This window comes from Muntiacus reevesi, chromosome 22, assembly GCF_963930625.1.
Source record: "Muntiacus reevesi chromosome 22, mMunRee1.1, whole genome shotgun sequence".
In the NCBI taxonomy this organism is placed as follows: domain Eukaryota; kingdom Metazoa; phylum Chordata; class Mammalia; order Artiodactyla; family Cervidae; genus Muntiacus; species Muntiacus reevesi.
Genome location: NC_089270.1, coordinates 6,524,876 through 6,550,060, shown reverse-complemented (window position 1 = coordinate 6,550,060; position 25,185 = coordinate 6,524,876). Strand labels below are relative to the sequence as shown.

The 25,185-nt window shown below is 37.8% G+C and overlaps 1 protein-coding gene across 2 annotated transcripts in view; it reads right to left on the bottom strand.

The window, feature by feature from the left end:
* Nucleotides 1–397: 397 nt before the first annotated feature.
* The window catches only part of FBXL5 (F-box and leucine rich repeat protein 5), a 44,010-nt gene continuing 19,222 nt past the window's right edge, over nt 398–25,185 (bottom strand). The window contains exons 7-11 of one of the 2 annotated variants that reach the window (XM_065913947.1): nt 22,227–22,372; nt 21,436–21,518; nt 19,955–20,680; nt 7,933–8,081; nt 398–1,197 (exon numbers count right to left, since the gene is read on the bottom strand). In XM_065913947.1, the coding sequence (XP_065770019.1) occupies nt 1,121–1,197; nt 7,933–8,081; nt 19,955–20,680; nt 21,436–21,518; nt 22,227–22,372 (1,181 nt within the window). In that variant the 3' untranslated portion in view covers nt 398–1,120. Of the gene's footprint in view, nt 1,198–7,932; nt 8,082–19,954; nt 20,681–21,435; nt 21,519–22,226; nt 22,376–25,185 lie in introns of both variants that reach the window. The other variant, XM_065913946.1, reaches the window with a different exon arrangement.

Sequence of the window (25,185 nt, the reverse complement as noted above, 5' to 3'; positions counted from 1 at the left end):
AATGAAACAAACAAAAAATACTTGGGACCACAAGAAACATGACTGCAAGATTACCTCCTCTTCTACAGCCTTTAGGTATTTATAAAAATAGGACGGTATGCTGCTGGTAGAATACCATACATAGCATTACGTACACTTTAGTCAGTATGTGCCTTTCTGAGTAACAGGTCTCCATGCCAACTGTCATTTCACGCAGCAAAGAAGATAAGCCTACGAATCTGAATTTCGACTACTGCACGATTAATTTCAAAGAGACAGTTCAGCTCAACAAAATCAACTATCTGTCTGAAACTACTTATTTGGCAGGGTCACTGATTTCACGGGGGTTCAAAAGACCCATTTCACAGTAAAGTAACTCTGGACTGAGATTTGTAACACAATCAAAACACAAAAGAGATTACTTGGTAAAGTCCTCAAAGATTTTATTTATGTATTTCTTCAAATGACTGTGGGACTTTTAAAAACCCCTCCCAAACGTGACACGTTTTCGGACAGTGGTGGGGACTGGGGTCTCTGAAGAAAGGAAGTACAAAGACATTGGTGTTGCGCCGGCTCAAGGAGCCGACACCAGGAAGCCAATTTATTTCACCATCTTAAGAGAATCTTACATGTGGGTATGTTTGAATTGGCCCTCTGGGAACTGTTCAAATTAAAGGAAACATATGGAAAAGAGACCGGTTTTCAAAACGTGCAGTCTCTGAAAATAAAACTTCAGAAATGTATGTCTGAAAAGATCTGCAAAGCTTGGTACAGTGTTTATCTATAAAGAGAACCAATTACCCATTGACTTCAAAACTCAAAATAATGTAAAAAAGACTTTAAATGGCATGGTGTTAGTGACAATTTTTTTCAAAGTATTCAATTTAAAAGAAATCTGATAAAACTGTTCTCACCCTATGAAAAGATCTAATCCCTCTCTAAAACAAAAATACGATTTGAAAAGAGAAACAACACTGTACAATTCACTGGTAAATTAAGATTTCTGAGGCTGTAAGAAATGGGGCCAAAACAAGTCACACTCAAAAAAGGGATGGTTAACACAAGAAATGTGCTATAAGTAAAGTGCATGAAAGGAAGCCTGCTCAGCTAAATGAAGTAGACAAGGGTCAGAAGTCAAGGGTCATTCGCCAGAGCGGCAGCAGGCTCGAAAACCACACTGCAGGTTCTGGCATCCGCTGGCGGTGTCAGCATGTGGACCTGCATGAAAACAGAGAAGTGTGAAAGGAGGAAATTCTAGTCATATAAAAGTAAGCCTGCTAGTGAAAGAACGGTAAAACACTGATTATTTTTACTGGTAATACATTTATAGCACAGAAATGAAATCCCACCATGAGTGTACAAAAATTTTTTCAGCACAAAAGTCACCAAAAGCAGTTTAACTAATACAGGTAAATGAAAAAGAAGAAGGAAAAGAAATAATTTTGTTGGCAACAATCCTACAAACAAAAAATCCAAGGCGAGATAACTCACAGAAGCAAGACTGCCAGGCTAAGTGAACAATGGACCTCTTACACCATGAACATCCTTCCCAGAAATAGTATTAAGGCAAAAACAACCTCATCTGTAATAGATAAGCTAAAGAATCCACTATTCAGCAATTACAATAAATACTACATTCAAAATTTATGTTAAAAATAAACTATGCAGACCTAGCCTTAACATGTTTGCCATATTGTTATTTAACATCTGTTCCCCAAAATAAATCATGTGCTATGGTTAAATTACTTTTCAGAATTAAGTATGCAATGAATAAATAATTAAAAACACATCTAAAACATAATAAAAATTGTGATTCAATTACAAAGAAAGCAATAAAACATCTGTGGAATAACTGATATTTTACTCCAATCACATTATGCAATTCAAGACACTAGACTAAAAGATGCATTAGGGAACGCAGCTGAGAATTAGAAAGTGTCAAAGAGAGAGCATGGCATATATTCAAATGTTAAGTACTCTGAATGAATCATAGTTTTTATAAAGGCACGCAAATGTGGAAAAAGACATTTTAACTATATTGAAGCTTTTCAGTATGTCTGCACCATGAACAAAGTTAATTTAGTTCTTTACTCATCAATTAGAACCAAAATATCTTGCATTTGTAATACTAAGGGCCATAAAAATACATAATACAAGAAATATAATTTTATTGTAGAAAATAACATTTTATAAAAAGGATTAAACCTGAAAATGATGATACCAAGACTTTAACTCAGAAAAATAGGCTAAATTAGTTTCATTTTGTTTTTTGAAGTACCAAACCATTGCAAAAGAAAGTGATTATGCTAATAGCAACATAAGAAAGTAACAATTTGCAAATCAACACCCAGAACACAACTATTTCCCAGAATTTATTCTTTGTATTCTTGAAATGGCAATATACAAAATAAGAAAGATTAATTTCTTAGGATATACAAAAAAGTACAGCATTCATATAGCTCACTATGAAAATAATAATGTATCTTTAGGAAAAGAAACAAATGGGCTTTACAACCATAGTGGAACTGCAAAAGCTTATGATTTCATTTATCTCCAAATACTTATGTTTAATTTTGAAAGTAATATTATATCTGGATTTGGGGAGCAAATAAGGGAATGCACAATGGTCTATCAAAGAGGACTGGCCTCAGGTGTATAATTGCTGAAGCCAATGATACATAGGCTTCACTGTATTATGTTTATATGTTTAAAATTTTCCGTAACTTTAAGTCTCAAATCATTTTAAATATAAAACTGAATTACCAGAAAGCCTATTTTTTACTTAATCAAAATTAAAATGTGTTCTTTTAAAATAAAAAGTCGAATGTGTCAAAATTTAAAATTCACAGAGCAGCACTTTTGTTAAGATTATTTTCTCTTAAAGTAAGACACAATCTAGCAATCTTAATCACAGAGTCAAAATGAAATCTCTTCGTGCGTGTTATCAGATACTCAAAACGCCCTAGGAAGGAATCCTCTGGCTTGAAAGTCTTCTCACACGGACGACATTTGAGCAGGCATTCCCTTTGAACACATTTTCAGCTTTAACTCATACTCCCCACCTTTCCCTCTGAGTCCGCTTCCCTTCCCCCTTCCTCTGGTCACTGCTCAGCCCGCCAGTCGCTGAGGGGCACCTTTCTCAGAGACCCAAGGCCCTGCCTCACTACCACTGCCCCGCCCTGACACAGCCCCTGTGATGGAATGCTTATACTGGCGGCTTTTACAAAAACACATCTAACTATCATTTTCTTAGTGTATAATTTTAACTTTTCTGAAAGGGAGAAATATGAGTAAAGAGACATGGAGACTTCGGTGCAGTACTCCGAAATTAAACTCCCTATAATACTTCAAAATGTCTATACCCCTATTTTCTTTAAAAGGACAGAAAGGTAAAGAAGAAATTTTATACTGAAATCAAAAGTGGCCTAGGAAAAAGTCCTAAGCAATGGCTGAAAGCAATGAAATAAAAGTATCTACTGGTTTGCAAGAGAGACAGTAAAAGGGAGCCTCCTAGGAGCCAAGTGGACCAAGGATGCCACTCAAAAGATTTGTTCTTTTCCAAATTGGTATTCCAAATTTCCAAAATGGTATATTCCATTTAACTGTGATCTGCTTTACTGTACTTAGCAGATACTGCATTTTTCACAAACTAAAAGTCTGTGGCCACCCTGCACTGAGCTCGTCTACTGACACTATTTCCAACAGCATTTGCTCCCTCCCTGTCTCATGTTGAAGCAACAGCTGACTCACTGGAAAAGACCCTGATGCTGGGAAAGATTAAAGACAGGAGAAGAAGGGGACGACAGAGGATGAGATGGTTGGATGGCATCACCAATTCGATGGACATGGGTTTGGGTGGACTCCGGAAGTTGGTGATGGACAGGGAGGCCTGGCGTGCTGCAGTTCATGGGGTCGCAAAGAGTCGGACACGACTGAGCGGACTGAACTGAACTGTCTCTGTGTCACATTTTGGTAACTCTCACAATATTTCAAGCTTTTTCATTATCATGACATTTGTTATGGTCAGTGATCTTTGATGTACCACCATGACTATTCTGAAGGCTCAGATGATGGCTAGCATTTTTTAAATTATGTACACTGCTTTTTTAGACATAAAGTTATTGCACTTAATAGACTACAGTATAGTGCAGACATAACTTTTACATACACTGGGAAACCAAAATACTCATGTGGCTCACTTTATTGCAATGTTCCTTTATTATGGTGCTCTGGAACCAAGCTTGCAATATCTTTGAGGAAAGCCTATACTACACAGTTTTTCATCATTCTCGCCAAAACACAGAGGCCCAGTATCCTCCAGTATCCCTGGAGACCTGAGTCGCTTTGCTCTCAAAGTCTCAGGGATGGCAGTAGGGCTAACAGAGGAAGGAAAATGCAGAAATTAAAATACGTGCCCTACATGAGGTAGAAAATTATCTGTCAGTCTCTCCTTATTCGCCACAAAGTTATTGCTCATACTGATATAAACTGGGCTCCCTTTCTCAAACACACACTAGGATATCTGTCTGAGTTTCAAAGGAAGTCTAAGGGCATAATTGTACTTAGCCAATAACTGTAACACCACCTCAAAACTACAACCCCAGTGAAAGGTCAATGATATTCCAGGTGACTGATTCTAATAATCCATAAAAGTGAATTCATCCATGAATGGATTTTATTTTGTTGAAACCCTATAGCAAAGCAAAGGTAAAGACAACCACTGTTTTTAAGTTAGTTTCATACTATTGGCAACAGGGGTGAACAGCAATTTCCAAAGCATAAAAGTCATAAGCAATGTAAACAGTTAAGATGCTTCAGTATCAGAGGGCTGTTCAGAAAAGGGAATAAATGAACAGGAGAATAAATAGGCCACAGAAAAAGCGAGGTAGAATTAGAAAGAAATAGAACTAAGATATGCTGGGTTGTCAAGGATCTTTAGATGCACTTACATAGACATGGAGTTCAAAAGGTAAACACTGGACTTATCACCAGTAAATACCGATCTTGATGTGAGATTTAAAAAACCCAATGGTTATAATATATGAGGGCTAAGTTATAGTAGAGGATAATAAACAGAAAAATAACATCTGCATAATCATCAAATAAAATCTTTAAATGCATGGTAAAAATAAATTTCATTATCTTCCCAAATTTTTAATACTGAATTATTTTTCTTAGATTTTAAGCACATTATTTATGCTGTGTATCTGCACTTACCTTCACTTACCTTTAAAGTTCCTTTTAACTTAAATTAGAAACATAAGAGAGCAAATCATCTGAGACTGTGTCACCTACTATGAGCTAACCTCTCTTAATTCATAAACATACACTGAAATGCAAATCAGTACAAAAAGCTTATGTGCCATCATTGTTCAGATGTTCTTCAGAGCTCTAAAATTATGCAATTCCATCTACTGCTTCTTAAACGACAAAGAATTTTTTAAATGTCAAGGCTAAGAAGTCTTTTTTATACTTAAATCTTTTTTGTCAATCAAAAAACAAATTTAAATGTCATGAAGAATCATTCAGAAGAACAAAAATGTCATTTTATGTCAATGCTTAGTACAGTGTCTTGCTCACAGGAGACAATGCTTGATAATTAATTTATCTTCTCCAAAATCTCTGCTAAGGCTTAGGAAACAGAAAATTTTGCTTCATTTATCATTTATTTAATGAACATTATTTATCAGTATTTACTTCTTTTAGTAGTAATCTGGGAGTTAACTATGGAAATAAACTCTTGACAAAATGAATTTTCACTGTGTTGTTCTCAAATATTAAAATAAAGTGTGTCACCTGAATATGCCCCCTATTAGTCTAAGAACATGTATAAAAATATTGGCTAATTTCAAAACTAGTAACAATAATAATAAAAAGGGAGCCATTACACAGTCACTAAATATTTACTGTACAAGCTGAACTGTAATGAAAGATACTGGATCAATCCCATGTCATCTTGCAAAACTGGAAACAAGGCAACTTTATTTAACACTTTCTAGGTTGTCAAAATATCCTTTAAGGAAAAGGCTGTTATCGGAGTACTGCTTTAAGAGCAACTGGCTGGAACTCTGGAACATATTATAAATTCATATGACAAGTCACCCTGTAAATTTTAAAGGATTTCTATATCCCCCAAATCATGCTTTAAGAAGCTGTAAAAGGAGACTTGGTATTCGATTATACAAGCACTGTCTATTTTGTTTCAAACCCTTTAAAGACAGATATGTTCATTAAAATTGGCTTACTGAAAATTATCACTCATTTTATAAAAAAAAAAAACTTAACAAAAGAAATTCAACAAACATTCAACAAAAAGAATATAGCACCTCCTCTGGAACACTTTAATATTTATATATTCAAAATAGGTCAAAATGAAAGAATTACTAACATACTAAAAAGTTTTAAAAAATATACATGCAAAAGAAGCAGGCAGGTCATAAAAATGAAGTGAAACCCAATCCCCCCACCAACCCAATAATATCTATATACCCCAAAATAAGTATAACAAATTAGGTTCGAAGATTTATTCCCATAAGTATAACCTATGGTGAAATCAATGTAGACAAATCAAATGTATTACACTACCAATTAAGATATTTTTCCTACGAAAAATAACTGCTTACTGATTACTTCTCATAATGTATAAGCCTTAGTAAATACAATGGTGAAACTACAATGACATAACTATACAAAAAAAATGAATAAGTAAAACTCTTCCCAAACTCCCAAAGAAGCAAACGCACCACCACAGCACTCACACTTTCTTTCATACACTTAGCAGGTTGCAACCAATATGACATTCACTTTCACCATTCTTATTATTCACCACAGGCAATGAAGAGCAAAGAAATGCTCCAACTTAGAGCTGCTATTTCCAGAACACAGGAGGTCATCTCCTGCATCACCAATGTGATTCCAGAAACAAAAGAGCTGCCATCTCCTGTCTCTTCCTATATATTTTAAGAAAAACCTCATCTGAGAAACAGTAGATTTGCTAACTTCTCTGCCTACTAGGCTGCCATTCAAGAAGATACCATTCCTCTAAGTCTTCCTGGCCTCTGTCCAGTTTTCTGCCTGAGAGAAACTCAGTTGATCTTCCCATGATCTTAAGATGAAATTGGACTCTCAAAAATAACAATATATGATGTAAAAAGACACAGCAGAATCTGAACCATGTAAACTTTTCCCAGTTAGAAATACAGGAGGTTGATTTGCTTATGCTTCAGGACTTCTGAATTGCAGTGTCCACCAGCGATTACCAGATGACCAACAGGGCAGTGAATGTACTTTGAAAAAGCACATTAAACAGTCCCTCTGCAGGGTAGAAATAGGCTTAAAAAAACAAAACAAAACAAAACATCAAGAAATATTTACCTGATGCTGTTAAAGAAAGTGCAGGACTCAATCTCCAAAATACTATAGGAATTTTAGTCACATTTAAAGCACCTCAGTCTCTTCCCATTAGCACACTCACCATCCTCCTCCATCTTCCAAGAGGTTTATCTGGAACCAGACTCAGGGTCCCTGAGAAGCTCACATCACCCAAGTCCTCCTTTTTCTACTATACTATGAAGCTTTCTTGCCCTACAAGAAAACTATCATCCCTAAGAATTGGGTGTTATCTAGAACATCAGTACCTCTCTACTATTAATGAGTGTTCTTTCACTAGAAGAAATTCCCAAAATTTTATAAGAACTTTAGTAATTCTACAAAAACTTGCCCCTCTGGATTGATTAAACTATTACATATTTCTAAAATCTGGTAAAATGGATAGCTGAAATCTCTCTCCATAAGAAAAGCTCACATTTAGAAAAGGACTAAATCTCAAATTACAAAAATGTGTGGTAATTTGAAACCTAGAAAACACAACAGAAATTCTAAGTATTATCAGAACTGTTAAAAAGTGTTAAATCAACTCCTCCAAAATTATCTCATTGTTAAAAAAGGCATTACCGTTAATGTTGTCACAGTAGTAAAAGTATTCATCATTTAGAGAAGGACATGCTGAAACCAAGTCCTGCAGGCCTGCACCAGTTACAGTAAGACAACCAGAGAGATTAAGGTGCTCCAAATAAGGCAGCCCTCCTCCCAGAGTCAAAACCCTGCAAGAGAAGCAATCCAACAAAGAGAACAGATTAATAATTAAAAGACAGACTCTATGAACACTTACGCATGTGTATGGTCCAATGGAATAAGAACAGATCTTTCAGTTTGAAAATGAGGAAAACTAAAGAATTTCTATAAAACATGACAACTAACTTCATCCTTAGGTAGGACACTGTTCACTTAACAGAGACACTTACAAGGACATTCAATAAACAAGTCTTTGAAATTTTCTTTATAAGAACATGACAGTAAGTCAATTCTTACAGGAAGGAAACACTGAATATTAGGATTGCAATCTTCATTCTCCTACCAAACTGTCTAAGTAAAAATTATCAAGAAAATTACTGAACAGTTTGGAGGTTCCTCGAAGAGTCAGAGTCAGCCTATAACCCAAAATTACTCTCCTAGGTGCATATCCAAGGGAAGTGAAAACACATGCTCAAGAGAAACTTGCAAACAAATGTTCACAGCAGCATTACTCATAATACCCCCAAAGTGGAAACAATCCAAATGTTCACCAATGAATGAGTGGATAAACAAAATTTAATATAAATAGGACGCAGCTACAAAGTACTGATAAATGCTACAGCAGGGATGAACCTTGAAAACACAGTGCTAAATGAAAAAGTCAGACACAAAAGACCATATATTAGGTAATTTCATGTATGCAAAATGTCCAAAATAGGCAGAAAAGACAGACAAAGTGGATTACTGGTTGCCAGGGGCTGGGGACAAAGAGGAATGAGGAATGACTCCTAATGAGTATATGGCTTCTTTTTGGTTTAATGAAGATGTTTCTAATTTGATAGTGGCAGTGGTTGCCAACCTTGTAAATATATTAAAACCACTGATTTGTACCCTTTAAAAAATAGATTTAATGTGAATTCCATTTCACTAAAAATGAAAACATCAGGTTTCATGGCATACCTTAAAAGGAGTTTTTAAAACACTATTTATACGACAACAGTAAAATGAGAAATTGACTAAAATGACAATGGCAGAGCTGAAAAATATCAAGAGCAAAATTGAGAACATCAATTTTCAGTATGCAACAGCAAAAACTGGGAAAACTAGCAACAGTCCATCTGGACAGAGATAGCAAAAAGCCTATAATACAATAAATTCAGTAAAAAAAAAAAAAAAAAAAAAAAAGACAATTAGCATCATTACACAGGCACATGGAAATTAGGAAGTAAAAGTAAGTAAAAGTATGTAAACTACTGAAATCAGAATAAACGAGGGAAATATTTATAAACTCAGTGAGAAACACTAATGGACAAACGTCAGTATATACATTTTAATGTTTTGCCACTGCATGTTTAAAAGAAAAAACTGGTCAATCAAAAAGGGTTTATCAAGAGCCCAATATACATAAGAGATTTAAATGCACACTTCTCCTGATATTTTAACTGAAAAAGACTGATTCTTTTTCTTAAATCAGATTCCCTGATCCCTACCGGAGTTTAACGACAGCAGCAGGTCAGAACCTGTGTGTCTTCACTGGGCCAAGTAATTACAGACAGACATCTTTAAAGGAAGACACTCTAAGATTTACAGTTTATTGAATCTTTTTTTCCTGTAAAGTTGAACAGCTCATAATAAAAAATAAAACAGCTTCTAAAAAGTGACCTAAAAGATCTCAGAAGGTACCTGATGTACAGACTACCTCATGCTCTAAAACTTAAAAACTTTCAGGACATTGAGGCCGACTGCATGAAATATAAAACTTCCTATCACAAACACACTTGAGTGAGCTACATGTGCATTCACTCGCCTCACCGATTCTAGTGGGATAACAAAGAGACAAAAGTAAACAATTATATAATGAGTGCTCTTCCAGGAATATAGTTAAGGGTGGTGGTGGCCTGAGGGAGGGGGGTCGCATACAAAGTGACATTTTAACTGGAATGGAGATAGAAACAAGCAGAGGTCAGCCAACACACGCATGTTACAGAGACAGTAAATGCATAAAGACAAGAGAAAAACAGTACAGGCAGACCTCAAAGAGGATTGCAGGTCAAGTTCCAGACCACTGCAACAAAGTAGCTATCATAATAAAGCAAGTCATACAAATTTGTTTTTCTAGTGCACACAAAAAAGTTATGTTCACATCATACTTAGAGTCTATTAAGTTTACAACAGCAATGTCTAAATAATTATATGCATACCTTGATAAAAAACATTCTATTTAGGTTGGTGCAAAAGTAACTGCAGATTCCAGTGGCCATGGGACTGGAAAAGGTCAATCTTCATCCCAATTCCCAAGAAGGGTAGTACTAAAGAATGTGCTAACCATCAGACAACTGCATCCATCTCCCACATTAGTAAGGTTATGCTTAAAAACTTGCATGCTACGCTTCAGCATTATGCAAACCAAGAACTTCCAGATGTCCAAGTTGGGTTTAGAGAAGGAAGAGGAACCAGAGATCAAATTGCCAACATTCGCTGGATCATAGAGAAAGCTATGTAATTCCGGAAAAACATCCACCTCTGTTTCACTGACTACACCAAAGCCTTTGACTGTGTGGATCATCATAAACTGTGGAAAGCTCTTAAGGAGATGGGAGTACCAGACCATCTTACCTGTCTCCTGAGAAACCTGTATGCAGGTCAAGAAGCAACTGGTAGAATCCTGTGTGGAACCACTGATTGGTTCAAGACTGAGAAAGGAGTATGACAGGGCTGTCTGCTGTCACCCTGTTTGTTTAACCTATATGCTGAGCACATCATGAGAAAAGCCTGGCTGGATGAGTTACAAGCTGGAGTCAAGAGAGGAAGGAGAAATATCCACAACCTTAGACATGCAGATGACACCACTCTAATGGCAGAAAGCAAAGAGAAACTAAAGAGCCTCTTGATGAGGGTGAAGGAGAAGAGTTAAAGAGCCAGATTAAAAAAAAAAAAAGACCATGGCATCTGGCTCTATTATTTCATGGCAAATAGAAGTGGAAACGGTGGAAGTAATGACAGATTTCCTCTTCTTGGCTCTAAAATCACTGCAGATGGTGACTGCAGTCATGAAATCAGAAGACGACTGCTTCTTAGAAGGAAAGCTATGACAAATCTAGACAATGTGGTGGAAACCAGAGACACTACTCTGTCAACAACGGTCTGTATCATCAGAGCTATGGTCTTCCCAGCGGTCACGTACAGTTGTGAGAGCTGGACCGTAAAGAAGGCAGAACACTAAAGAACTGATGCCTTCCAACTGTGGTGCTGGAGAAGACTCCTGAAAGTCCCTCAGACAGCAAGGAGATCAAATCAGTCAATCTTAAGGGAAATCAACCCTGAATATTTGTTGGAAGGACTGATGCTGAAGATGAACTCCAGTATTCTGGTCATCTGATGTGAACAGCCAATTCACTGGAAAAGTCCCTGATGCTGGGAAAGACTGAGGGCAGAAGGAGAAGAGGCATCAGAGGATGATGAGATGGCATCACCGATGCAATGGACGTGAACTTGGGCAAACTTTGGGAGATGGTGAGGGACAGGGGAGCCTGGCGTGCTGGCAGTCCATGGGGATGCAAAAAGTCGGCCATGACTGGCTGAAGGAACAACAATAGGCTGCTGCAAAAGTACCTGCAGATTTTGCATTGTTGAAATCTGCCACTTGACACTGGAATACTTTCTTAAATAAAGGTGGTTAACTTATACATCATTTCAATGCACATTTCTTGCTATGTCTTTTTGCTAATGACTTATTGTGTGCATGTTAAGTCACTTCAGTCGTATCCGACTCTTTGCAACCATATGGACCACAGCCTGTCAGGCTCCTCTGTCTGGAGGATTCTGCAGGCAAGAATGCTGAAGCGGGTTACCATTTCTTTCTCCAGTGGATGTTCCCAACCCACGGGCTGAACCCGCAAGTCTTGAGCCTTCAGCATTGGCAGGTGGGTTCTTTACCGTATTTTGTTTTTGACTAGGGAAATGATGTTAGACAAAAAGTAAATTCTAGTGATTTTCTTATTTGAGTTCAAAATAGATCATAAAGCAGTGGAGACAACTCGCAACATCAGCAACACATTTGGCCCAGGAAATGCTAATTAATGTACAATAGTGGTGGTTCAATAAATTTTGCAAAGGAGACGAGAGCCCTGATGATAAGGAGCACAGAGGACGGCCATGGGAAGTTGACAACCAACTGAGAGCAATCACCAATGCTGATCCTCTTACAACTACACGTGACACTGCTGAAGAAGGTCAACTGTTCTGCGGTCACTCAGCATTTGCAGCAAATTGGAAAAGTGAAAAAGCTTGATGAATGGGTCCCTCATGAGCTGACCTGGAGAAGGCAATGGCAACCCACTCCAGTACTCTTGCCTGGAAAATGCCATGGACTGAAGAACCTGGTAGGCAGCAGTCCATGGGGTCTCGAACAGTCACATGCGACTGAGCGACTTCACTTTCATTTTTCACTTTCATGCATTAGAGAAGGTAATGGCAACCCACTCCAGTGTTCTTGCCTGGAGAATCCCAGGGATGGCGGAGCCTGGTGGGCTGCCGTCTATGGGGTCCGCAGAGTTGGACACGACTGAAGCGACTTAGCAGCGGCAGCATGAGCTGATCACAAATCTAAAGAACTGTCCTTCTGAAGTGTCTTTTTCTCTTAATCTATACAATAACAAACCTTTTCTTCATCAGATTGTGATGTGCAATGAAAAGTGGACTTTATACAACAACCAACGATAACCAACTCAGTGGTTGGATTAAGAAGCCCCAAAGCACTTCCCAAAGGCAAACTTGCACAGAAAAAAGATCATGGTCATTGTTTGGTGGTCTGCTGCCTGTCTGATCCACTACAGCTTTCGGAATCCCAGCAAAACCATTACATCTTTAAAGTATGCTCAGCAAATCGATGAGATGCAACGAAAACTGCAGTGCCTACAGCCAGCACTGGCCAACAGAAAGAGGGCCCAATTCTCTTCCATGACAGTGACCGACTGCGTATCACACAACCAACGCTTCAAAAAGTTGAGGGCTAGGAAGTTGTGCCTTGATCCATGGGCTGCAGAATGGATGCTCAACAAATCAATGAGATGCAACCAAAACTGCAGTGCCTACAGCCAGTACTGGTCAACAGAAAGACGACCCAATTTTCTTCCATGACAATGACCGACTGCGCATCGCACAACCAACAACTTCAAAAAGTTGAATAGGGCTAGAAGTTTTGCCTTGATCCACAGGCTACAGAATGGATGCTGTGTTAGCAGGCATGAAAACAACATTAATCTCACTGTAAACTTCCATCACTCTTGGGTGACCAGGTACACTGTCTCTGAGCAATATTTTGAAAGAAACCTTTTTTTTTCCCTGAGCAGTAGATCTCAACAGTGGGCTTAAATAATTCACATTGTAAACAGATGCACTGTCTTCCAGGCTTTGTCACTTAATTTACAGAGCACAAGCAGAGTAGATTTAGCATCTTTCTTAAGGGCCCTAAGATTTTCAGAATGGTAAATACGCACTAGCTTCAACTTGAAACCATCAGCTGCATTAACTCCTAACAAGAGAGTCAGCTGTCCTTTGAAGCCAGGCACTGATTTCGCCTCTGTAGCTGTGCAAGTTCTAGATGGCATCTTCCTTCAACATGAGGTGGTTTCATCTGTTGTTAGTGTAGCTACTTTCACTATTTACCTTAGCTAGATCTTCTGAGTAATTTGCTGCAATTTCTAACACCTTGCACTTTAACACATTATGGCTTCTTTCCTTAAACCTCATGATCCAACCTCTGCTGGCTTCCAACTTTCCATCTGCAGCTTCCTCACCTCTCTCAGCCGTCACAGAGTTGGACAGTTAGGGTTTTATTCTGAGTTAGACTTTGGCTTCAAAGAATACGGTGGCTAGTATAGTAACTTCTATCCAGACCTCTGTACCTTTCTCCTTACCAACAACAAGGTTGTTTTGCTTTCTTATCATTCACTGGTTCAATGAAGTAGCATTTTTAATTCCTTCAAGAAATTTTCCTTTGCTTTTACAACGTGGCTAACTGGTGCAAAGGACCTAGTTTTCAGCCTGCCTTGACTTCTGGCATGCCTTCTTAACTAGGCTTAATCATTTCTAGCTTTTGATTTAAGGTGAGAGATGTGTGACTCTTCCCTTTGCTTGAACAATTAGAGGTCACTTATAGGGCTATTTACTGGCCTAATTTCAATACTTTTGTGTCTCAGAATGGAGAGAGACAGGGAAACAGTCAGTTGGTGAACCAGTCAGAACATTAATCAATTAAGTCTGCATCTTATATGGTTTGTGGCACCCCAAAACAATAGTACCATGAGAGATCACTGGTCACAGACCATCATAACAAATATAATAATAATGAAAGTTTGAAGAATTAAAGTGTAACACAGAGATGTGACGTGAGCAAATACTGTTAGAAAAATGGCACTGATAGACCTGCTCAATGCAGGGTTGCCACACACCTCCAATTTGTGTGAAATGTAATTATCTGCAAAGCATGATGAAGCAAAGTACAATAAAACAAGATATGCCTATATGTTGGAGGAAAACGAAGTAGATAAGTATAGTTAAAGAAAGGAAGGTTCTCGTGCGTGTGTCATGTTTATATTTACCTATTTGATGTCTTTTTATTTGTGAAAAGTGAAGATGGGAGGAAGTAAAAGATACTTAGAAAAGGTAACAAGAGATAAACTACAGGGGCAGTCAAGGGCCGAGAATGTGAGCTTTAATCAAAGGGCAGAGACTCACTGAAAGTCTTAGATACAGGAGTACACACAAGTAATGAGAAACGCATTCTAGAAGGACAACTCTGGCCTACTTTTTATCACCAGTGTCCAAGTATGCCAGGCACAGGCCTACACAGTAAAATGCAAATACAATCTCTGCCCTAAACCAAAGACAAAGACATTTAAACAAAGTATTAATAATACATGTGATAAGAAAAAAAAGTTTTAGAAATATACCAAGTTAAGGAGATAATACAGATCAGGGAGTGATTCAGAGCAGTCATCTTTAAAAGAACAGAACAAAATCCAGAATTCATTGATTTTGTACAATTCACATTATCTGGTATCTAATCAAAAACTATTAAACATACAAAGAATAAAAAACAAATCAAACAATAAACAGACCAATAAATGATAAAGATGATGAAATACATAATGACTTTAAAATAGATTTTATGTTAAATATGCTCAAGGATTAAAAAAAAAATACAAACATAATGAAACAGAAAAATATCTTATGTATTTTTACTATTTTGGTATGTTTTAATATATTTACATACATTGTGTATTTAGGTGTACATGTGTAGGTATATGGGGGCGAACACAAGTACACCAAATCAAACTTCAAGACACAAAAAATACAGTATCTGAAACAAAAAGTACACCGAACGACATCAGCAATGACTAAACACTGTAAAACCAATTCGTGGACTTGAAGAACCAGATGAACCAAAACGAAGCACCAAGAGAAAAACAAAACAGTAAGGAAAAAAAATAAGGAAAAAATAAAGTATTATGAGTTGAACTGTGCCCCTTCCCCTCTGTCTTCAAAAAAATATGTTGAAGCCTTAACCTGCAGTATCATAAGGGTGACTCCAGTTGGAAATATGATCTTTGCAGAATTAATCAAGTTAAGATTAGGTCATTAGGGTGGGCCTTAATCCAGCAAGACTGAGGTCCACACACACACACACACACACACACACACACACACACACACAGATAATGCCATGTGAAGATGCATAAATACACAGACGCAAAAATGGGAAGGCGGTGTGAAGAACACCGAGGCAGAGACCGGGGCTATTGTGCCACAGCCCAAGCAACACCTAGTTACAGAAGAGGTAGAAAACTTAAGAAAAGACGCTCCCTTAAAAGTTTTCAAAGTTTGGCCAACACCTTGATTACAGAACTCTAGTCTCCAGAACTGTGAGGGAATAAATTCCTGCCATTTTAACCACCCAGTTTGTGGTACTTTGTTATGACAGTCAGGGAACTATTACAATCAACTGACCTATGGACAGCATCAAGAAATCTGACATGTATGAATTCCCAGCAGGAAGCAAGGGTTACAGAATAATGAAGAGAGAAAAAGTACTAGCGAAAATCATGGCTGAATCTTGTTTTTCAATTTCATGAAAGCTAGAAACAACAGATCCAAAAATCTCAATAAGATATCCCAAGCAAGATAATGATGAAGCTATCCATATCTACACCAAGGCATACCATGTGCTAACTGCTTTCAAAATAGAAATGAAGTTTTTAAGGCAGCTTAAGGAAAAAACATGCATTACATACAGAAGAATGAAGATAAAAACTGAATACAATTCTCATAAATTACTCAAACTGAAAGACAATGGAACATCTTAAAAGCACTAAAACAAAACTACCAACCTCGATTTCTATACACAGTGAAAATCTTTATAAAATCAAAGTGAAATAAAGAGTTCTCCAGACAAGAGTTGATAGAGTTTTTACTGTCAGACTTACAGTGTGAAAAACTACAGAGGACTTGGCAGGGAAAAGAAAAATAATACCAAAGGGAAACATGAAACTTTACAAAAGAAGAATGCCAAAAAAGGTGAAACAAGATTTGTTCATTTTTTTTCTAAAATACAATTGTTCAAAGAAAAAAATATTAACAATGTTATTATAGAGTTTAAAACTTATATAGAAATAAAGTATATAACAAAAACAGCACAAAGAATGGGGAGGGGAACAAGAGCTTACTCTTTGAAGATTCTTACATTCTTTGTGAAGTCGTATAATACCGTTTGAAAGCAGAAAGTGATTAGTTAAAAATGCACATATAAAAGCATAAAACGTTCATTATAAATCTATGTTAAAGGGTATACAAAGTATAAAGAGCTTCCCTGATAGTTGGTAAAGAATCCTCCTGCAGTGCAGGAGACCCTGGTTCAATTCCTGGGTCAGGAAGATCCACTGGAGAAGGGATAGGCTACCCACTCCAGTATTCCTGGGCTTCCCTTTGTAGTTCAGCTGGTAAAAGAATCTGCCTACAATATAAGAAACCTAGGTTTGGATCCCTGGGTTGGGAAGATCCCCTGGAGAAGGGAAGGGGTGCCCACTCCAGTATTCTGGCCTCGAGAATTCCATGGACTGTATATAGTCCATGGGGTCACAAAGAGTTGGACATGACTGAGCGACTTTCATTTTGCACTGTGTATAAATGGGGCAACAATGGAGAAACAGACATAGAGAACAGACTTATAGACATGGGGAGAAGGGAGGAGAGGGTGAGATGTATGGAAAGAGTAACATGGAAACTTACATTGCCGTATGTAAAATAAACAGCCAACGGGAATTTGCTGTGTGGCTCAGGAAACTCAAACGGGGGCTCTGTATCAACCTACAGGGGTGGCATGGGGAGGGAGATGGGAAGGAGGTTCAAAAGGGAGGGGATATATGCGTACCTATGGCTGATTCATGTTGAGGTTTAAAAAAAAAAGATGTAACCTGTACCTATAACAATATAAAGGGAGATGAGACAGAGATGTCAAGAGTAGGGTATTTGTACATGATTGAAACTAAGCTGATTATCAAACTACATTGTTTTTAAGTTTCAAGGTGTTAATTTTATCTGTTAACTTAAAAAAAAAAAAACTTTAAAAAATAAAGAAAATGGGGGGGAAAGGGAATCAAATGGTATACTACAACAAACAGAACATAAAAAGAGGACATCACTGAGAAAATAAGGACAAAGGCATGAAAGTCATAAGGAAAAGAAACAGCTATATGGCATAAAGTCCCCCTCATCAGTAATTACTTTAAATACGAATCCATCAGATTCTCCTACCAAAACGTAGCAATTAGCAGAAAACAGATTTTTTAAAATTTTAATCAAAAAATTTTAAAAACATGGATCCATCTATACACTCTGTATTACAGACCTCACTTTTGATGCAAAAACACAAAGAGGTTAAAAAGTAAAGCATGAGAAAAGACTTCCATGCAGAAAGCAACTGAAAGAGAGGACTTCCCTGGCAGTTCTGTGGTTAAGATGCCACGGCTGCACTGCAGGGTGCACTGGCCGAATCTCTGGTTGGGGAACTAGGTCCAACCTGCCACAAAGCGTGGCCAAAACAAAGTAACCAGAGAGAGCCAGGGGGGCTATACCACTGTGAAATGAAAGAGATTTTAAATTTTAAAAAGGTAACCTTTAAAAGGCAAAGGATATGATATATTAGCAAAAGGCTCACCACTCCACTCAGAAGATTAAAAAAATTATGAACAAACACACATTTAACAGAGCTCCAAAATATACAAAACAAAAGTGAAAGAACTAAGGGGAAAAACAAACAGTCCTCCAGAAACAGTTGGAGATTTCAATACTCCATTTTCAATAATGGATAGAACAATGGAAGAAGACCAAGAGTGAAATAGAGAACTTGAACTACACAATAAACTGATAGCTCTAACAAACATATAGAGAACATTCCAGTCAACAGCAGAATACTCATTCTTCTCAAGTGCACAAGGAATACTTAGACCATGTTTGGCCACAAAAAAGATTTTAAAAGGTTTACTAAATTTTAAAAGATTGACTATTCTGTCTGATAGTCTACTTTTCTTGTCTTACTTCTACCATTAGATTGTAAACTCTATGAAAGCAAGGACTTTGTCTCATTTACTCTGGACCTCTATCAGTTGGAAGAGGGCAAGTCACATAGTAGATAATCATTACCAAGATAATCTGATTAAAACAGCTGCACTTTTTAAAATCTGAGCTGCACTCAAACTGCAGTTCCTAAGGTAGTTCCTGTGTCCCCCGTTCCCCCAATGAATTCTTCCCTGAATTTAAACTCTGTCATAGCCTTATTGCCCACTATTCCCCCATATATATCCTTCACTACAACCAAACCAGAAAACCAAATCTCCTTTGAATATTCCCCAGAGTCCAACTTAATCTGCTAAAGACCATACTTAAAAGACAAGAGGGATTATTAGGCTTTATGCTGGATGAATTTTTGCTGTTTAACATGCCTGAAACCCATTATTAAAGAGCCTGAGTAAAATTCAAGTTTATGACAGGGTAAAAGAGAAAACATGAAATCAATTTCTGAAGGCTCATGTCACAGATAATCAAACAAATACTGCACACTATTATTAATGCTGAGAACAGCTGTAACAACAAAATAACCTAACAACAGATACACAGCGTTTTTGTTGTTGTTTAGTCAGTAAGACGTGTCTGACTCTTTGCGACCCCATGGACTGCAACCCATCAGGCTCCTCTGTCCATGGGATTCTCCAGGCAAGAATACCGGAATGCGATGCCATGCCTTTCTCCAGGGGATCTTCCTGACCCAAGGATCGAACCTGCGTCTCCTGCTTGGCAGGCACTTTACTGTGGGCTCAAATGACCGCTACTGCTTGGGATGGTCTCTTCTCCTTCTGTCATCCATCAATATCCCTCATCTTTCTTCAAAGCTCAAGTCAGGGTCCTCTTTTCATTACATTTTCTGATCATTTGCTGCAACTGGATGAGAGGCCTCTCTCTCTCAGCCTCAGAGAATCTGTAATCCAACATCCCTTAGAGAATGTACACACATAATACACAGAAGATGTGTATTCCCTCTCTGTTACAAGTCTTAGAGGGTAAAAACTATCTTATTCAGCTTCACATCCACCAAAGCACCTGAGCAAATGTGTTGGAGGTATTTGCTAAGTATTTGTTAAACTTTTAAGTTCTTCCTCATCACAAACGAACTGAACTGACTGAAATGTCATGCTGAAGTTATACCATTTCAACAGTGCGATACAGCAGAAGCGGTTAACTCTTTCAGTTAAACAAACAAGCTAAAAGGAATGACTTAAATTCAAAATTTTACACTCCACTGAGGAGAACACGTCCGTTTCCTAACACTCTGCAACTGATTACTCACCTGAGCCCATGGTCTGTGATCTGGTAACACCCAGACAGACTGAGAAACAGAAGCACACGCCCAGTCTCTTGGTCGGATTTTTCACTCCCAGAGTAAATTAAGTCTTTTTCCCGAAGCAGTCTAGTCCTTGGTGCTTTTCTACACAGAGCGGAAGACTCTGGGAGAGCTGACATAGTTCTTAAAACTGTTCCTGTACAACAGTATGAATGACCACAAAACGCAAAGGCCGGAGAAGCACACTGCTGTTGCCAGCAGACACTAGTCCTTAGTCCAACAATGTCCTTACTGTAACAAGCAGAGGAGGAACAACTGAAGTTGGATGCTGTTTCCATTACACAAAGACTTTCAACATTTCTATGTCTCCATTCTACAGCATCTTCAATATCAGCCAAATCTTCAGCATCTAGCATCCACACATAAGGTGAAGTGAAATCGTCAGAAGAAACAGGCTTGGTCCAGGGGTGCTCGTTATCTACTTCTCCTCCAATACCCTTGTCAGCTACAGCATGCAGACAGGCAGACTGCTTGGAGGGCTGCATGGTAATGTCTTTATTTTTCCATGTAGTCGAAGTACCTTTGCTTGCAGAAGTTTTTAAAAGGCCACTCTCATGAGCTGTCAAAATTCCAAGAGCTCTAGAAATCTTCTCTAGAGCCACATCTGTGATTTTTTCACATCCAGATAGATCAAGATGCCGAAGACTCTGGCAGCAACCAAGCCAAGACCAACTGTTAATTAAGAGGTAACAAGACTATTCGTGAATATCGTTAAATTATTCAAAAGCATTTATTTATATGTAAATAAAGGGAAACTACAGGAAAGAGTTTAAATCTTATATAATCAATCAAACATTTACTGAATATCTATTGTCAAGAATTTTTTTAGATGCCGGGAATATACAAAGATAACAGGAGTAACTGGGAACTGTTTCAGAAGAACAAGCTCCAGGAACTAGTACAGAATTCGCCTTAGCCAGGGAAGCGTACACTCCCCTCTCTGCAACAGGAAGACAGGTACTGACATAAATACTAGGGTGGGAAAGTGCAGGGTGAGGCAGGAGGAGGAGGAAAGTAGCAGCATCCAAGGGAATAAAGTCTGAATACAGCTTGAAAATAAGTGTCAGAACTTCAGAGTAAGTACGAAGAGTAAGAGAGAGCTCTGCCAAAAGGCACTTCGAGCCACACTGAAAACGGAGGCGTCTTTAGAACAGCCCCAGTCTACACCACTGCAGTACAGCTCAAAAGCCTAGACATGGGAGGAGGTTACAAAGATGACAGGATGATACAAAAGTTAGTTTCGGGACCTAAAGACAAGAATGAAGAATTGCAGGGTGCCATCAAGTTATTGCCATAACATGACCAAAATTTGACAGCAAAAAATGATAGTATGATTCAGTGGCAATCATGCAAATGAAAAACTACAGAACAATTCTATCAATTCATAGTTAGAAATCATCAAATTTAAATACTCAAAAATAACCAACCTGTCAAATGCAGAATCTGAAATGTCAGTTTGGGTGAGATCCAAATGCTCCAAATTAGGACAAAGCTCTAAAATCTGCCTCACCTAAAAGGGGGAAAAAAAATCACTGTGAAGATCTGCAGACGTTTAGATAGGGTTAGAGATGTAACTTTTAGTGAACAATATATCCAGGAGTTCTCAAACTTTTCTGCATGTAAAAATCACTTCAATTCTGCATTACAAATATATATTGTGATGAAACCCCAGAATATCTGTTTTATTAATTTATGTTTTTAAGGAATACCCAACAAGACTCTGAGGTAGGATATCACAAGATCATCTTTTATAAAACCGTGATTTAATCTCATCTGCCCATCTTACCATGCCTTACATATTATAAAGAGTCATGTACGACTTCCCTTGATAGTCCAGGGGTTAAAAATTCATGCCTCCAAGCCAAGAGGCCTGGGTTCAATCCCTGGTCAGGGAACTAAGATCCCACATGCCGCAGCAAAAAAAAATTTTTAAACAAAAAACCTGAGTTTCGTCACTTAACATCTGTGAAACTAAGTAAATTATTTAACCTCTCTTGGTCTCTGTTTCCTTTTCTATAATGTGTAGCAATGATATCTTCGTACAAAGATTACTATGAGAACTGAAATGAAAAAAGAAGAAAATGGGCAGTGTATGCCTACCTATGGGAAGGCACACTCGTGGGTAAAGTTATTTTTCTCAAGCTTAGCAATAAGCAAACCAAATGAAGATCATTGCTACTTTTTCTTAACACCCAAGCTAGTGCAAATTTATACCTACCATTTTGCTGGAAACTGCAGAGCTGTAGGCTAATACTAAAGTTTTTACAGAAGTGCCAACATAGGGTAGAACATTATGAATTAAGCCGTGGAGTAAACGTTTCTCCATTTGTGCAATGCTGATAGCAATCGATTCCTCTCCAGACTCTTCTAGAAAATGAATTCAAAAGTCTAAGAAGATGATACACCACTTATAATCAGGCTACTCAAGGAATCACTATATTATTAAATATGAAATAATTTTTGCTCTCCTTAAACTCCCTTATATATGCAAAGCAAATTTAACGGACAAGTTCTCATTAGCCACCACTTAAACATTTAACAGTTCTGATATCAACTGAAAAGAGACAAAGGGGGGAAAAAAGTTTAAATGGGAGGGAAGGGAGAAATTTTTTACATGATTCAAGGTTGAAGGTAATTTTCTTCTCAAGCTAATTAACGGAGGGAAGGTTAAAAATAACCAAAAACTGGGCCAAAGAACTAAACAGACACTTCTCCAAAGAAGACATACAGATGGCTAACAAACACATGAAAAGATGCTCCACATCACTCATTATCAGAGAAATGCAAATCAAAACCTCAATGAGGTACCATTACACGCCAGTCAGGCTGGCTGCTATCCAAAAGTCTACAAGCAATAAATGCTGGAGAGGGTGTGGAGAAAAGGGAACCCTCTTACACTGTTGGTGGGAATGCAAACTAGTACAGCCGCTGTGGAGAACAGTGTGGAGATTTCTTAAAAAACTGGAATTAGAACTGCCATATGACCCAGCAATCCCATTCCTGGGCATACACACCAAGGAAACCAGATCTGAAAGAGACGCATGTACCCCAATGTTCATCGCAGCACTGTTTATAATAGCCAGGACATGGAAGCAACCTAGATGCCCATCAGCAGACGAATGGATAAGGAAGCTGTGGTACATATACACCATGGAATATTACTCAGCCATTAAAAAGAATTCATTTGAATCAGTTCTAATGAGATGGATGAAACTGGAGCCCATTATACAGAGTGAAGTAAGCCAGAAAGATAAAGACCAATACAGGATACTAACCTATATATATGGAATTTAGAAAGATGGTTAACGATAACCCTATATGTAAAACAGAAAAAGAGACACAGATGTACAGAACAGACTTTTGAACTCTGTGGGAGAAGGCGAGGGTAGGATGTTTAGAGAGAACAGCATCGAAACATGTACATTATCTAGGGTGAAACAGATCACCAGCCCAGGCTGGATGCATGAGACAAATGCTCGGGCCTGGTGCACTGGGAAGACCCAGGGGAATTGGGTGGAGAGGGAGATGGAAGGGAGGATCGGGATGGGGAATACATGTAAATCCATGACTGATTCATGTCAATGTATGACAAAAACCACTACAATACTGTAAAGTAATTAGCCTCCAACTAATAAAAATAAATGGAAAAAATAAGTAAATAAATAACCCCAGTTTCAGGTACAGAAAAAATTTTGGAAAAAATATTTTGACTACCTAAAGAACAGTGCAAGTTCTTCAAAAGAATACAGGATATGAAGAGGAAAATGAATCACAGTAAAAATAATAAAAAGTATCATTCATTATCTTACATAAATAAAAAGGACATGGACCTAGAAGAGATTTGAAACAAGTTAAATTAGGCTGGGCATAATGAATCAAGGAAGGAAAAATATCTTAGAATTTTTAAGAATTTAAAACTGAGCAAAGCTTTTGCTTTTCACTTAATAACTTCTGTAAGGCTTAGATGTTTAAAAAAGGATGCAATACTGTAACAACAAGTACCAAAATCAAACAACAAACAAAAAACCCAATTTGATATACGGGAAAAAAACACACTATACTAAAAACAATTAATTAATAATCTTATCCTATTGCTTTCTTGCAATCTAACTCGAATGTCTCTAAACATAAAACAGTTCAACAGGAGAAGCTGAGGAAGTCTCTTTTAACACAAAACTGAGTGTAGCAGACAAAAGGAACTTAAGTAGAAAGAGTAACTCTGAATTTGTGACTAATGTTTCCATGTTACAGATATTATTCTAAATTCTTCCTTTAGCCAAACATAAATGTGAAACATAGGGATAAAAATGACTTTTAGTGAACCCTATTTATTCTACTGTAATTTTACTTCCAAATGATTCTTTTGTTTCTGGGGTTGTCTCTAAATATGTACTGTTTACTATGAAATCCTAAGAAAAAGAAAACAAAACATCCTATGAAGAGTAATAACTTCTCTGCAAGACTAGTAAAGACAGCTAAGCTGAAAAAGTACTAACATAGGTTGCAGATCCAAGTTTAGTCTTAGATGTACTACACAGCTAAACAGATATATTGCCTTAGAAAGGCTCCACCATTATAACCTTCACCCTTCCTTTTCACTGTGAAAGAAAACAACGGTTGTCTTTGTCTATCTTTAAGAGCTGAGATAAACACATTAAGTTTGATAAGATCTTTAAAACTAAACATGGATATTATAAATTGATTTTTTTTTTTTAGAATGGGTAAATCAAGTCTTCCTAACAATTCAGTTGGTGAAGAATCCGCCTGCAATGCAAGATATCCCGGTTCAACTCCTGAGTCGGGAAGATCCCCTGGAGAAGGGATTGGATACCACTCCAGTATTCTTAGGCTTCCCTTGGGGCTCAGCTGGTAAAGAATCCTCCTGCAGTGCGGGAGCCCTGGGTGCGATCCCTGGGTTGGGAAGATCCCCTGGAGAAGGGAACGGCTGCCCACTCCAGTGTTCTGGCCTGGAGAATTCCACAGACTGTATAGTCCATGTGGTCACAAAGACTCGGACACGACTGAACGACTTTCACTTCCCTAAGGTGACATAAGACTAAAGACTGTAACTCCCTGAGGTCTTCGCTCAAATTTCACAAGAGACCTTACTACCCACTCTATGGGAAATGATAACTTCTTTCTTCTCTTCCTGGCACACATCTCCGTTCTTTTTCTCC